The sequence below is a fragment of the Hirundo rustica genome, chromosome 6 (genome assembly GCF_015227805.2).
Source record: "Hirundo rustica isolate bHirRus1 chromosome 6, bHirRus1.pri.v3, whole genome shotgun sequence".
Lineage (NCBI taxonomy): Eukaryota > Metazoa > Chordata > Aves > Passeriformes > Hirundinidae > Hirundo > Hirundo rustica.
The window spans coordinates 40164732-40179183 of NC_053455.1; the positions used below are offsets into that span (position 1 = coordinate 40164732).

Here is a 14452-nt window from a genome sequence, read left to right on the forward strand (position 1 = left end):
AGACTTTTCTTGCACTCTAACATGGGAAGTTCTTAGGCAGTAGTAGCCCAGCAAATCCACATTCTTTCCTTTAGCTACAGTCTCTTCTCATTCCCTAGGAGCCCATGTAACTGGGGGTGGGTGATTTGGAAAAGGGTGAAAAAAAAAGATTATACAAGACAAAAAGCCCACACATCAGAGAAGAATTCCTTAAGACTTGACTGCAAGTTAAGACTTGTCCTAGCTGAGCATTTGTCATACCATTAGACCTGCACAGGGATTTTCCATTCCCAACCTTTTACGTAACAGCCCTCAGCTCCCTGGCTTCTTGAGGAGGAGATTCTGGGCTCTGAGAAGCTCTACAGTCACTGTTGCCAGTTCGATGAGCAGAAAAAATGTGTTTCCTGAAATTTTCTTGAAGAGTTTATAAAAAAATAATTCTTGTATTAAGCGACATAAATACCTCTGTTCCCTCTCCTCAGCTTGTGAGCTGCAAGAGACAAGGAACATTTTGGGATAAGAGTGGGAGGCAGAAGAGAGAGGAAGAGGTTTGTTTTCTTATTCTGCCTCCCCACGTCCCCAACTCCCCTTTAGCTCCTGTTTGTGGCCTTAATCTTCAGCACATCTCAAAGCTTCTGGTTACAGACTAGAACAAGGTGAGATTTGCCTTATATCTAACAAAATTTGAGAACAGCAAGTGTTGCATTCTTGTTCCAAAGCAACGAGAAACACATTGTCTACTAAATCAGCAACACTCCTCTTATTAGAACTGCTGAGATTAATTTGCTTTTCATGCTTTCCAATATAGGGAAAGGACTTCAGTACAGAGTTTAAACCAACTCCAGCAAACAGAGCACAATGCAACTCTTGCACCTATTTTCATATTTCAAGAAATACTCTAGATAATTTGCAGATAGGTGCAAGAACTCACTCTTAAACCAGAAAAGCAAATTCATCATGAACTGAGGCATGAGAAACAACAAGAAGCATGAAATCAAGTGACATCTTAGCAGGCACCCCTGAGATCCTCTGTGGTCTGGGGATTTTCTTGATATGGATTTTTCAAATATTTCACTCAGCTATGTTGAGGGCAAAGACTGAGTTTTATCAAAGCCCTATGGAAAGACTGGCCTATAAAATCAGAACCAAGAGATACTGGACAACATCTTAATGACTTGGAGGAAGTTATTCCAGTTTGTCCTTCTTTTATTCTCACAACAGTGATAATTCTGCCTTCCGTGTTTTATATTTTGTGGCAGGTATGCTAGGAATATCAATCATCCATAGGTTTAAATGTCTGCAACAAGAAGCCTTCAAAGTTTTTTACCTGTTTGTAGTTGCACCCTTCATTTGTAATTTGCTTTATCCAAGTTGTTTTTAGGTATTTCCAAATAAAATAGGAACAACTTCATGCTGCTTTGCTGTTCTTTCCTAATACACAGCCATTGCCAGTTCAGTGAGATTCAGCTTGCATGACAGAATTATCATCATATGTGACTTTCAATATTCAGGTGAAAAGCTTTTTCCTGATAGATGCATTTTCCAGTGAGATTTTTCTGAGCTTGAATTTTTAAATAATGTCAGCTTTGTATTAAAAAAAAAAAATACAAAGAGCTACCGTATTTTGGACTGTTGATTATCTAGGGGATGAAGAAACCATGATTTCATTTACTATAGTACTGACACTAAGCAGTATCAGACTAAGTTCATAATTCTTTCACCCTATTACAGTGGTAAAATCAAACATCTCCCGAGAAAATGAATAAATCTATGAAGCAGACCATTTCCACCTTGTAAATGAAAAGTATTTTAAGTATTTCCTGGTGGCACATATAACAAGGAATTCTATTTCATCAGAAGTTCCTTTAGCTTTTCTTGTAGAAAACCCGGTTCTTTGGTTTTAAGCATACAGCACGCTTGGTCCGTGTGGCTGCCTCAGCCAGCCTTCTGCAGTTCATTTGAACTCGCCCAACTCTTACCTTACTATCCAGGAAATAGAGCATTTGACACTGATTTGATTTGATTTGCACTTGAATGAGAGCATGATATGAACTAAAAATTTAAAAGCCCCAAGTCCCCAGAATCCCAGACTTTCCTGCCAATAACTGATGAAGAAAACTGGCTTAAGACTGAAAGGCAAGAGCAGCTTAAATCCCCACAATCAGCGGCAGCCACCAAGCAGACACAGAAATGTTGACTTTATCTGATCCGTTTTGTTATCAAAAAAAAAAAATCTGCCCAAGTCACAAACTTGATACATTTATTAACTTTGGCAACACATACATTGATACACCAAGAAAGGGAAATCTGAAACGAATAACACAAACAGGGCAACATCTTCAGCTGGTGAAAACTGATGCAGCTCTACTGCATGCAGAGAGCTGAACTACATTTGATTCAAACCATCTGAGGATCACATCTTTTAAAATTTAACCTGCATAGATTTATTTTCTTTTTCTTTTTGGCAATACTTATAGTTACGCCAGTAAGGCACAAGAACTAGCCCAAGTTCGGTGTCTTAAGGTGATTATGTCTGGGAGGAGTCACGATCAAACTAAGCCACAGTGTAAACTGGTGAATCTCCTAAAGTTAATAGGAGTCCCACCTATTTGCAACAATGCCAAGCTTGATCCGTAAGTTACAGTATTGAGGACACGCTATAGGATGAAGAAGCTAAAATCTCTAATTTTGGGCAACTGAAATGACTAGTAAAGAGGCCAGAGCATCAGGTTAAAAGAAAAACAGGACAAAGGTCTTGGATAGTACAGTGGGGTAGGGTGCAAAGAAGGTAAGAGTGACTGTAGAGACCCCAGAGCGCAGTGCTCTCCTCCACTGGTTCACAGCATTCATCTTCCTCGTTTAGCAGTTGTTGGGCTGCAAACAGGCCACTGAAAATCAGTAGTTTCAATCATGCACATCATTATGTGTGTAAAACAATCACATTCAGGATTCTACAAAACCCTGGCCTTTTTTTTTTCCAGTGAAATAATTTAGATAATAAATATTCTCCACCCTGGAGCGGTATAAAACTTCTATAAAAATAGAAACAACATTCTTGGTTACAGCAGGTTGCACTAGGAGCAGTTGCTCCCAACTACGGTTTTTTAATGTTTTTTTTTCTTTTTTCCTTTTTTTGAAAAGTATATAATTTATATATATATATAAAAAAATCCCATAATCACCCTGGAGGCCTTCACACTCCAACACTCTTTTCTCAGAAAACCAGGACACATCTTTCCTATGATGCAGAATTCAAGTGTACATGGTTCACTTCAGTGTATGTTTACGTTTCTAGAGAGATTCAAATAATTAACATAGAAGGGTACCACATGCCAGCATAACTGGGAAATTTGGCAATCTGGCCTTTGAAACTTTGCCACCACAAAATTATTTAAATAATACTGACAGATTTACCTGTCTGCCATCAATATGGACAGACGGACATCAACTGTTTGATTTTCAATCTAAGATCTGGAAAGGGCTCCCCGTGGATGTTACGTATCAGGCCTTGTAATTCTGAGGTTTGAGATCCCAGGGGGCCCAGTCCCTGGAAATGCCCAACATTCCCAACAGATTGCCGCACACAAGTGGGGATTCGGACTGAGATCTCGGGTTTGATGGGTTTAGTGCTCCTCCTGCTGGAGCAGAACACAAAGTCCCGGCCCCACGGCTGACCCACACACATCATTTAGCAGCTGGCTCCCAGACTGCAGTGTTAGCTGGAGCCCCGGGAAACAGCCTTACAACCCAGGAATACAAAGAAAACAAGGAAAAGGAGATATTATGAGGTAAATCGAACTTCTGTTAAAGACACAGAAATTGTAAACTTCCTCTTGTGACAGAGGTGGATTTCGGTGGTTATAAAATGGAACTCTACACTGATTTCTTGAAACAGCTCAGGCCAGAGTGTCAAAAGTCCTTTGAGCCCCCTTAAACCAGTGAATATCAAAGGCCCTTAGCAATGCACTAGCAATTTCACTGGTGTGTAGGAAAAGCCTGTGTTCAGTTAAGGGGTGTGTTCAATTTTCCTTCAATATAAAAGGTAACAGCTTGTACCAAAAGGCAGGAAAAGACTGAATGGCTCAATGCTCTGGGTCTGCAGCTCCTCGTTTAGCCTCTTTTGCACTGGTACACAACCCCTTAAAGGAAAACTGCAGTAGAGAGATACACCTAATTACTAGACCAAGTCACTGCACGAGTTTTGTTCATTAAAAAAAAAACCAACAAAAAACCCCAACAAAACAGGAAGTTATCATTTCAATAAACAATCAGCACTTACAGTATGCTTATGAAAAGGAATTCATAGCAATCTCTTGCAAAAAAAGGACATTATTCCACAGAAGTGGGGAATGTAATCTACTGTTAAGAAGAAAAATTGTCAAAAATTTCTGCAGGTTACCAGGGGTCTAAAGTTTCTTGTTTCCAGACCCAGATGTATTCATCCAGACTAAGCTGCCTCTACCTTTCCACAAAACCTAGATGAATTACATAGGTTAAGTTTTCTTATACATGGATAAATTCACTGCATTTCGTTAATATTCCACTGTAGACAGAGAGTGAAATTTTCTGGGCAGAGACATTATCTAATAGTTTTATAAAGTGCTGTGTACATTCACACTGCTATATAAACACTAGTTTATATACAGCAAAGAAAGAAAAAAATCACTGCAGTTTTCCTTTGGCTTGTTAATGTGTTCACCCTTTTAGCCCATCTCCTGCTCCAGAGATGATTTAATAAATCCCACCGTAGGATACAGTTAAGGAAATTTCAAAGAGCGGATGGGGCATGACAAAGGCTACATGGAGTCGGTTCTTTCTCACCCAGTTCTCTGTTCTCCTTGCCCATCTTTGTTTTCGTCAGCTGTTCTGTGTTATTTCTGCTTTCCCTTCTCTCTACCCCAAGGCAGTGTGGTGTCAGTTTCTGCTGCTCCCTTTAACCTTCTCTCCCCACCCCCTAGGAGCTGGCATTGGTCCTTCTCAACACACACTGGTTACAAACACAGCAAACTTCAAATAAGGGAGAGGAAAAAAAAAAAAAAAAAACAAAACTAAACAAAAAAAACCTCAGCGATATGGCACCTAAACTCCAAAGTAAAACACTGGAAACAAAAGCACAAACTTGTCCTCCATCCGAAGCGGGATTCTCAGCAGAGGCTGCAGCAGAGTCTTCAAGGGAAGATGTGCCAGATAGAAGGCATGGATCAGCTTCCAGGACTGTAAAAACACAGCCTTAGGGCTTCGAATCACTAAGTGCGCTCCTCTCCAACTTACCAGAAGATCCTTCTCACTCCAGTCCCGGAGGGGAGGGGTGCTCAGTATGGCTTGCTGTCGTTCTTGGAGCGCTTGAGCTGTACTTTCAGGCGCTTCATGCCGATCTGGAAGCCGTTCATTGACTGAATGGCCGCCTGCGCAGAGACAGGATTGTCGTAACTTACAAAACCTGAGGAGAGGAAAACACACAATTACCCCGTGCAGGAGCTGCCCGCGATGGCTGCTCACAGCTGCAAATGCAGGCACGCCCAGGGTCAGAGAAGGCTTGCATCAAGTGCCATTTTCAGAAGCTCACAGCTGTTTTAGACTCCTCGTAATAACTTCTAAAGGCTCTCAAACAAAGCACTGCTTTCTGACATATAGAACTTTGGCCAGAAGATGTACACATCCCAGGAAATGAATACTTTCTAGACTATCAACAAAATAAGTACTGCTGTTTATAAGAACTCATACCTGGGAGAAAACCAAACCTGGAAAATGTTCATCCAGATGCAAAAGCTCATTAAAGATACAAGACTGAAATCACCCTACGACATTATGGGAGCAGATTTGTTTGGAGTGGGAAGGGAAGGGAGGAAGGGTAGCACTGGTACCACTTTTGTGTTTAGGTTGCATATCATTCCTGGAAAAGATTATCCTGAAAATAAACTTCTCCAGTTGAAGGAGCCTATTTTAAATAACTCCATTCAATGTCTGGAGTGAGAATAACTCCCACTCCAGTCAATGGCTATGTGTCTGTAACACACAGGTGTTACAGCTGAATGATCTGCATATTTCTGTGTTCTCACAAAGCATCAGATTGTCCACATCTCTTGGCTCAAACAGGAAAAAAAAAAAATCAGGATTTTATGTACATACAAAGCTATCAAAACCATAGAGAAAGGCTCCTCCCCTCCTATTCCATCACAAGAAATCTCCATCTATCAAAACAGTCACGAGAGCTTATGGCACTACAAAAATGTAATATGGTATCCACAATAGTTATTTATAAAGATATTAACAGAAATAATTCATAATTGTAATGTACTAATTAATATATATACAAATGATTATTGAAATTATTGAAAAGACAGGAAGAGGCAAGAGGAAGAACTATCTCAGGATTACAGTCTGCAAACACAAATAATAATCACAGAACATTCTGAGTTAGAAGGGATCCACAAGGATCAAGGAATCCAATTCCTCAGTGAATGGCTCATAAGGGGATTGAGCCCACAACCTTGGCATTATTAGCACCGTGCTCTAACCAACTGAGCTAATCTCAGGGAAAACTGTCCAGAACTGTAGTAGGGCACAATAGTATGAAATTGTGAAAAGCAAAAAGTCACACTGAAAAACGGGAAAATACAATGTATCGCTGGAAGTGTTTGGTTTATTTATTTTTTAGGAATATACAGAGATACCCTACTTACTTAATAGCTAGACTAGACAATATACTGAAAAAGAGATTACTATAAAAGCCACCTTTTTGCAGATAATAATTTAGAGAATGACACAATATCCCAAGTAGGAATGGATCCACAAAGATCACTGAAGTCCCTGCACCGGACACCCTGAGAATCACACTGCTTGTCCGAGAGCACTTTCCAAACACTTCTGGAACTCTGTCAGGCTGGTGCTGTGACCACTTCCCTGGGGAGCCTCCTCCAATGCCCATGCACCCTCAGGGTGAAAAACTTTTTCCTAATATCCAGCCTAAACCTCCCCTGACTTCAGGCCTTTATCTTGGGTCCTATCATGGGTCACCAGAGAGATCAATATCTGCCCCACTGCTTCCCCTAGTAAGGAAGCTGTAGATCCAACATACCAAAACACTTGCTTAGATTGGTCTGCTTGTCAATGAAAACCTTGGCGGAGACGACATTTCCAAATGGCATGAACATCTGCAGCAGATCCTGATCCCCAAACTCCTGGGGAAGATGGTAGATAAATAGATTGGCTCCCTCTGGACCTTCAAACAAGTAGGAAAAAAAATTCAGAAAGAGCATGGATACGACATACCCACTGCACAAAAAAAAGTGGAAGAGCCAGTCAAGACAAATTTTCTAGATAAAAAAATGAAAGTGCTATTTACAGTACTGCAGAGCACTTGATTCCAGAATAAATGAGCATGACCCTTTGCTGGGATTGATGACTCAAATAATTCTAGCTCTTTCTGACCATTTTTGCTTATACTTTATACACTGTGCCAAAACTGGTTCACAGATATTTGCTGTAATGACAGCTCAAGTTTGAGTGCTAGATGTTGACTGAACAAAAATTGGCTATGCAAAACTTGTGGTTTCATAGCAACTAAGTAAACTTCCAAACAGAATACAAATAATCACACTGCTTGTAATCTGACAGATTCTCTTCTAAACATGTTATATTCTGCTGAAAACTTACTCCTACATTCTACATTACTTTACACTACATATTAAATTTAACCTGAATCTGAAGAGTGGAAAGACTGGCATAAGTAGCCGTTGGAAGAGGCGAAGGACCCAGAAAACAACATTAACAAAACCACATCTGATCCTCTGACAGTGGGATGTATCAGGCTGTAAACTCATATTCTCCTTCCCTCTGAGAACATGCAGGAGTATCATTAAGGAAGCACTTAAGACTAGACAAACCTCGTGTGAAACATCCTGTATCAAAACTACTTTGGGCAGCCCTTAGTAGAAAGCTCACAGACCTTTTTTATCTTTAGTAACTCCTGGATTCTAAAAAATGACACCAAATAAAAAATCTGCAGCTAAGGTAGGTGCAAGGGCTAAGCTTGCCCTTTTGAATACCCCTCTCAAATAGTTTCTAAAACTTTCTGCCTACCTTCTTTTTGACTTCCTGCTGCACCAATACTCTGCTGTGTTAAGAGACTCTGGTTATAGAGTGTGGGCAGTGCAGCAGCAGCATATTGCTGGATTCCAGAATAAGCCTGTGTGAGGGCTTCCATTGTGCTGCCTGTCCCATTTGAGAGCCCACCACTGCCAAGTCCTCCGTTTAAGGCTGCCATTCCTGTATAAGAGAGAGGAAAGAAAGATGACTGAGTGCTTCCACTGAGACAGATCAATAACCTTTCAAATGCTCTGCATGATTACAAAAAGCAGGGAGCAGAAAAAAATCACCCCAGAGACCTATCAGAGGCTGAGGAATGGTAATCAGCTATTGCCCCAAGCCACCACTTCACAAAACTTACCTGCTAAAGAGCTAACGTTGAGGCCTGCTGTAGCACCTGCCAGCGTCTGCAATGCTCCAAGAGAAGCCATTGGATTAACAGAGGAGCTGCTACTGGAACTAGGTGAGGAACCTGCTATTAAAATAAAACAATTAAACTTCAACTAGTATTTATTAGTCCTGATAATTCAATTTCTTCATTAAGTTATTCCAGCAGAAAAAAAACCCTAGTAAGGAACAGATTCAGGCAACACAGGATACTTTATGTTAAAAAAAAACCCAAAAAACCAAAAAAACCCCAAACCCACACAACTTGATTGATCATATTGCTTATATGTTATAAGCCCTTCCTACATTTCTTTAAAATTTGTACTTCATCATAACATCTACTGTTTGCAGCAATAATAATGTCAGTAAGTGTAAGACATGTAAGATTGAGACGTTATACAAATTTTGGCTAAACTGTGTATCTTAACATAAGGTAACCAGCAGTGATGCCCTGCTTCCTGCTGCCTAAAGTAAGAGTCACTTGCTATGTATAAACATGTATCCTTGAAACATCACTCAAGGTGAAAAAGACCTGCAACACAGATACTAGGGACATTAAAGAAGGCTGAACATACGGTTTTCCCATACTTCCAAAACAGGAACACCACATGCCCGGATTATTTTGATGCATTAAATAGTTTTCTATTAAACATCCTGCTGCTGCAGCTGGGGCTAGGACTGAGAAAAGTCTTGAAATGTACATCTAAAAATAAACAGTCTGTCCTCTATTCCAGCAACATCTTCAACTACATTGACTCGGTAAGAGAAGTCTACCAATATAGTGACCTAGGACAGTAACAGCTTACGTGGCCCACCAAATGCTACACCAGGTAGAGTTAGTTCTACAGAAGTCAACATCAAAATCATGAGAAAAATGACTTTTCCAAGCTGGTGTGTCAAAAGAAAAAGAAGTTCACATTGAGGTCATCTACACAGATTTATGGACATGATAAAATAAGAAAACCATAGTATTTTTATGATTATATAGCAGTGTTTTTTTCTAACAGGTTTGTGCACCACTGCAGAAGAAAAGCTATGTGTATTGCTACAAAGCAAGTTTATATTTACTGCACAAGATGCACTAGAAAATATTTATGGCTGCTAAAAATTAAGACACTGAAGACTGATGCTGTAAAGACATCTTGTAGTCTGCTTGCAAGAGGACTTTATCGGTTTGACCAAGGAGGTAAAAGAAGAAGTGAATTTGAGGCATTTTCAGTTTTCCTCATGTTTTTGTGATTCTCAATTATGCTGCATACACCCATTAAAACTTTAAAAAGAATTGTTAGCATCTTTCATGCAGTTTCACGTGCACTACGTATTTACCACTTCATGTTTGTGGCACAAAGTCTCTGCTGGGGTTGGATACTGGAATTATTTAAATGGAATACAGCCTTACAGCCCCCTACCAAAAGTAGCTGTTACCTAACCAAAGCTGCATGAGAACCAGAGAGCTGCACTTCATACCGCTTTTTGCAATAACAGATGGAACGACAAACCTCCTCTAGTACATATAAAGACAAACTCTCCTAATAAATTGAAAACTGAAAGACAATGTCCCAAACTATTTTAAGATGCTTACTCTGATGACAAGAAGACACTTTCTGTCTTACTATCAGTAGCATAATAAATGCTGGGAAAACACAGAGAACAAGTTACAATATAACCCTGAAGCTGGTAGAAAAATAAGCACAGCTGGCTAAATAAAAGCCAGAGTTCAGAAATCATACAATTACCTTGATTTTAGAATATCACTGGTTTCTGCAACATTTCATTGCTGATTTTTATATTTCAAAAGGACACTATATTTGACAGATGAGAGCACCATTTAAAAACCCTTCCAAACCTATCCCAAATAAAATAGCAGCAGCTAAGGAAAAACAAAATCTAGAGAACAAAGTGAGAGAGAAAGCAGATACCTTCTCTACTTTAAAAGGCTGTGCTTTTAAAGAAAGTTAGACCACTATAAAAAGCTGATCACACAGTTATTTTAGTTTAGCTGCCCTTATCAGAAATTTCTTTAGGTAAAGCAAGAAATGCCTTAGTACTGAAAATGCCAAGAAAACTGAAGACTTGTCTGCATTTTCTTTATCTTATGTACGTAGGAAATGAAGACAGCATCCCATTTTTGATGATGACAAAAGGCAGATAGGTAACAGTAGAGCAAAATACAGGGCAATTACAAAGGAATGCTTCCTGTGTATAGCCTATATACCAACAGAGCCATCTGTGAACCTAGGATTTTTTTCAGCCAAAGGCAATATCTTTGTAATAAAGTTACAATTTTCATTCATTACTTTCAGCACAATGTGAAAATCAAATTGTTGGACTCTTATTATGTTGTAATGCATTTTATTCATGCACTATGCTAAGAAAAATCTGGTTTTTATTTTTAAATTATCAGATGACAAGTTGACCTGATATCCTGCAATTCTGTTCTTGAAATACCTAATAACTGTTTTTACCGTATTCATCTTCATCACAACACTAATTTATTTGTAAGCTGTAATCATATCCTTCTCTCACGTCAGTCTTCTATTTTTCAGACTATTTCCAATAGAGAAGGAGTTCCACTGTTCTAGTCATCATTTCTGTTCTTCTGTTTTTCTTGTGTTATATTTTAGATCAGAAAAGAGAACAAAGCAATGAGCATGGAAAATGAATATATTTTTATGCATGTTCTTTAGTCCATTCCCAATTCTTAACATTGTTTCTGTGCAGTTTTTGGTGGTTTGTTGGGTTTTTTTCTTGCTAGTAAGGTTATATTTTCTTAGATCTATCTATTGAGTTATGTCTAGTCAAAAAGGCTAACTTTAACAGAAGTAGCTGAAAATACTTAAGAAAGTTTTCAGAAAATTTGAGTATGTAATAACAGCTTTGTAAAAAGATACTGAAAGATATATTATTAGAAAGATAACGAAACTTGGATGAGGACATCAAGTAACCACTTGTGGAGATAGGTAAACTGAGAGAACAGTAAGTCTGTCTTAATCCAGCTACATAGCATCCAAGCAATGGCCTGAAGAAAAGTTTAATGCCGGCAATGAATCTGACTGAACTGTACCTGAACTAGTTCCATTAAAACCAGAAATACCCTGCCATCTCTGAAAATAATTTTGCTGGAGACACATCAAGGCCAGGGAAATCATCTAAGCTTTGCTGGACCTTTGAGGTTGCCTTTAGAAGGAAGAGAAATGGAAACATATCTCAGTGTTTGCATCCATTCTGTTTTGCTCTGAAGGAGATAATTCTTATTGGTGCTCAAGTCAAAAAGATGGCAGACAAGACACTCCTATCCTGAGACACTTCTTTAGTATTTTCTTGGATGCCCCTTTCACAAGCTAGCAGTTTGAGTTTATGGTCATGGTCTCTGCAACAATGACTATGTAACAGCAGCAGACTGTTCAGTTCCAAGAGCTGACCTTTGGCAAGGCTGAAAGTTTTACTTCACCCCATTCTACATCAAAATACACAAATGTGCTTGGAACTATCTAAAAATTGTCTGAAATGGGTAGGAAGGCAGCACAACAACAACACATCACCCCTCTGAGTTCCACCATTCTGACATGTAACCCATCCATAGTCCACAGACTGCACTTTATAGACTTCCAAGTTCCCCAGACATAAATGATATCAGTGCAGATGAAAGAAAATCAAGAAGGCAACTATGCAGAAGGACTGTCTGGATTATGCAATTTGAGGAGAGATGTCCAAATAAGCATCAGGTGAACATTTGGATGACAGATGGAGAGAATTCAAGGAGTTAGTCATCTCATCTGTAGTTAGGTTTAAGAGGTTATCCCAGTAGATGTTGCCATATGTCCCTCAGACAAGACAGGCACTCACTAACACATGATACTGAACTGCTGTATACTGAGTTTCTTCAAGGTCTGGATGTGGTTCAGGAGAGATAGATGTCTTCTGTGTGGAGCCCAACAGCCTTTCGTGTGAATAGAGAGTGAGTGCACACCTGAATGTTAATCACAACAGAATTTCAGGTTTGCTTGAAGACTAAAGAGTTAAAAAGCTGTGTAAATTCAGGAAGTATCATGGGATTGAATGTGTCTGTACACATTGAGGCTTCTCCTGATCCCAGTTTGAGTGTAGTTTTAAAAGGTGAAGCATATTTATACCTCTAACAAAAAGCACTAGAACTGTTACAGAATTTGATGCCAGTGAGTACTTATAGACAACATGCCCTCCAAAACTTCTTATTTCTTTTGAACAAGGCTAATCTTTACACTTTAAAATTATACTTGAAATTAGGTTTAAAGAGCAATACAATAGTGCCTGCTGCATGTTACAAGCCTGTGCAGAGTTAACTGATAAATCTGTATAGGATATTAATACAAATAATCCATCATGACAACTGAATTGTTGACATACAACCATTTATTTATTTTACTGATGATCAGAAGGTTATCTGAATTCAACACTGAAAGTACTGGAAAATGGGCTGCTTCCCACCCCCTCCCCTCTCCACATGCATGATAAAAAATGGAACAGAGTCCTGAAATATGCCTCTCATCAAGGAAAAAGGAACCTGCATAGTTCTGTGGAACAGCCAAAATTCACAGCGTGGAAGCCAGTTCCAAAGAATCACTCAATAGTAGCACAACTTCATTTGAAACGGACCTCTGTGGATCATCCTGTCTAAAAGTCTGCTCAGAGCTGATCTAACCTCTGATTTTGAAAAGGGACCTTTCCAATTGCATTCTCAGTCTCTGAAATGATGGTAGATTTCACAGTCTCTCTGGCACCTTATTCCTGAACTTGATCACTCTTGCCATTCATTTTATTTTTCTACCTAATCAGAATTTTCTCAGCTGCAACTTGTGTCCATTGCTCTTGTCCTTTCACTGCACATTTCTGAGAAGGGGCTGTCTTTGCTTTTTCTAGCACATCTAACATTTGAACTTCACAACCTGCCAGCCCTTCTCCACCTCAACAAAAGAGGACAAACTTGCTGCAGTCATCAGACAAGACAGGCAACAGGCAAATCGTAGTTCTAAATGCCAGTCACAACAAACTGTAACCTGACAAAGCATGAAGAAATAGAGGAGAAACTGTCAGATATATTCACCTTCATGCTTCCTTTATGATGAAGAAGCATTAGTGGGTTATAAATGAAGCTCTGCTGTAGTCTGAACTCTTCATGGTTTGTTTGTTTGTATTCTTTTGTTTCTTAATTATAGAATAGGACACAGCTGTGAGTCAAGATAAATTTTAAAATTCAATCTTTTAAGGACTGCAGACCACAAAGTTTTTATGTAAAAAATGTCCTGCAAGAGAACACTCTTTGGACTAATTCTTTCTTGGGAATTTCTTTAAGTAGAAACCTGTGCAAAACACCCATGGTTTAACTCCCAGTCATGTGACAGAAGGTTTTCTAAACAGCTTTTCTTTGTAATCTCTTTATAATCTTGGCTCTTTGGTCCTCCTACGCAATTCAAAATCTACCTGTGGAAATTTAAAACCCCCTCCCTCCAATCCTCTTTGGGTTCTCACAATCATAAGTGAGGATGTCAGCTCCGTAGGACAGATGCTGGAAAACTGATACCCTGAAAATACAGGGTCTCCCTTCTTATACCAGGGTTTAGTAATAACTCAAAATAGGATAGAAATAACTGAGTAGTATACTGATCCTCGTTTGTGATAAAAACTTAGGATGTCTGCCATAAGCACAAATGAATTTACTTTTAGTTTTTTGCTTGTTGCATTTAATGATCATAAACAAGAAGGAAGCAAAAGAACACTGCTTGAACATTCTAGTATCTCTGGTTAATGTACATAACCTAAAGGTAAAAAAACCCAAACAAACGAGACACAAAAAAGCCAGGCAAAAGGAGGATACTAATTTTTATGTGCAACTAATACACTAAATTCTAGACGACTACTTTCTAGTAAAAATGCTAGTTGTCTGTTCATTCTGCTTTTATGAGGAAGTTATAATATCCTTGTCTTCATTAATGGAATGCAAACTGTACTGTTCTAGTGC

At 39.0% G+C, this 14452-nt stretch overlaps 1 protein-coding gene across 13 annotated transcripts in view; it reads right to left on the reverse strand.

Moving 5' to 3' along the window:
• CELF1 (CUGBP Elav-like family member 1) overlaps positions 1 to 14452 on the reverse strand; it is a 61905-nt gene that overhangs the window by 3483 nt on the left and 43970 nt on the right. For 9 of the 13 annotated variants that reach the window (XM_040066673.2, XM_040066668.2, XM_040066671.2 and 6 more), the window contains 4 exons: positions 8429 to 8542; positions 8062 to 8247; positions 7058 to 7201; positions 5251 to 5419 (listed from right to left, as the gene is read on the reverse strand). In XM_040066673.2, the coding sequence (XP_039922607.1) occupies positions 5292 to 5419; positions 7058 to 7201; positions 8062 to 8247; positions 8429 to 8542 (572 nt within the window). In that variant the 3' untranslated portion in view covers positions 5251 to 5291. The remainder of the gene's footprint in view (positions 1 to 5250; positions 5420 to 7057; positions 7202 to 8061; positions 8248 to 8428; positions 8543 to 14452) is intronic. The other 4 variants (XM_040066674.2, XM_040066670.2, XM_040066672.2 and 1 more) reach the window with 1 other exon arrangement.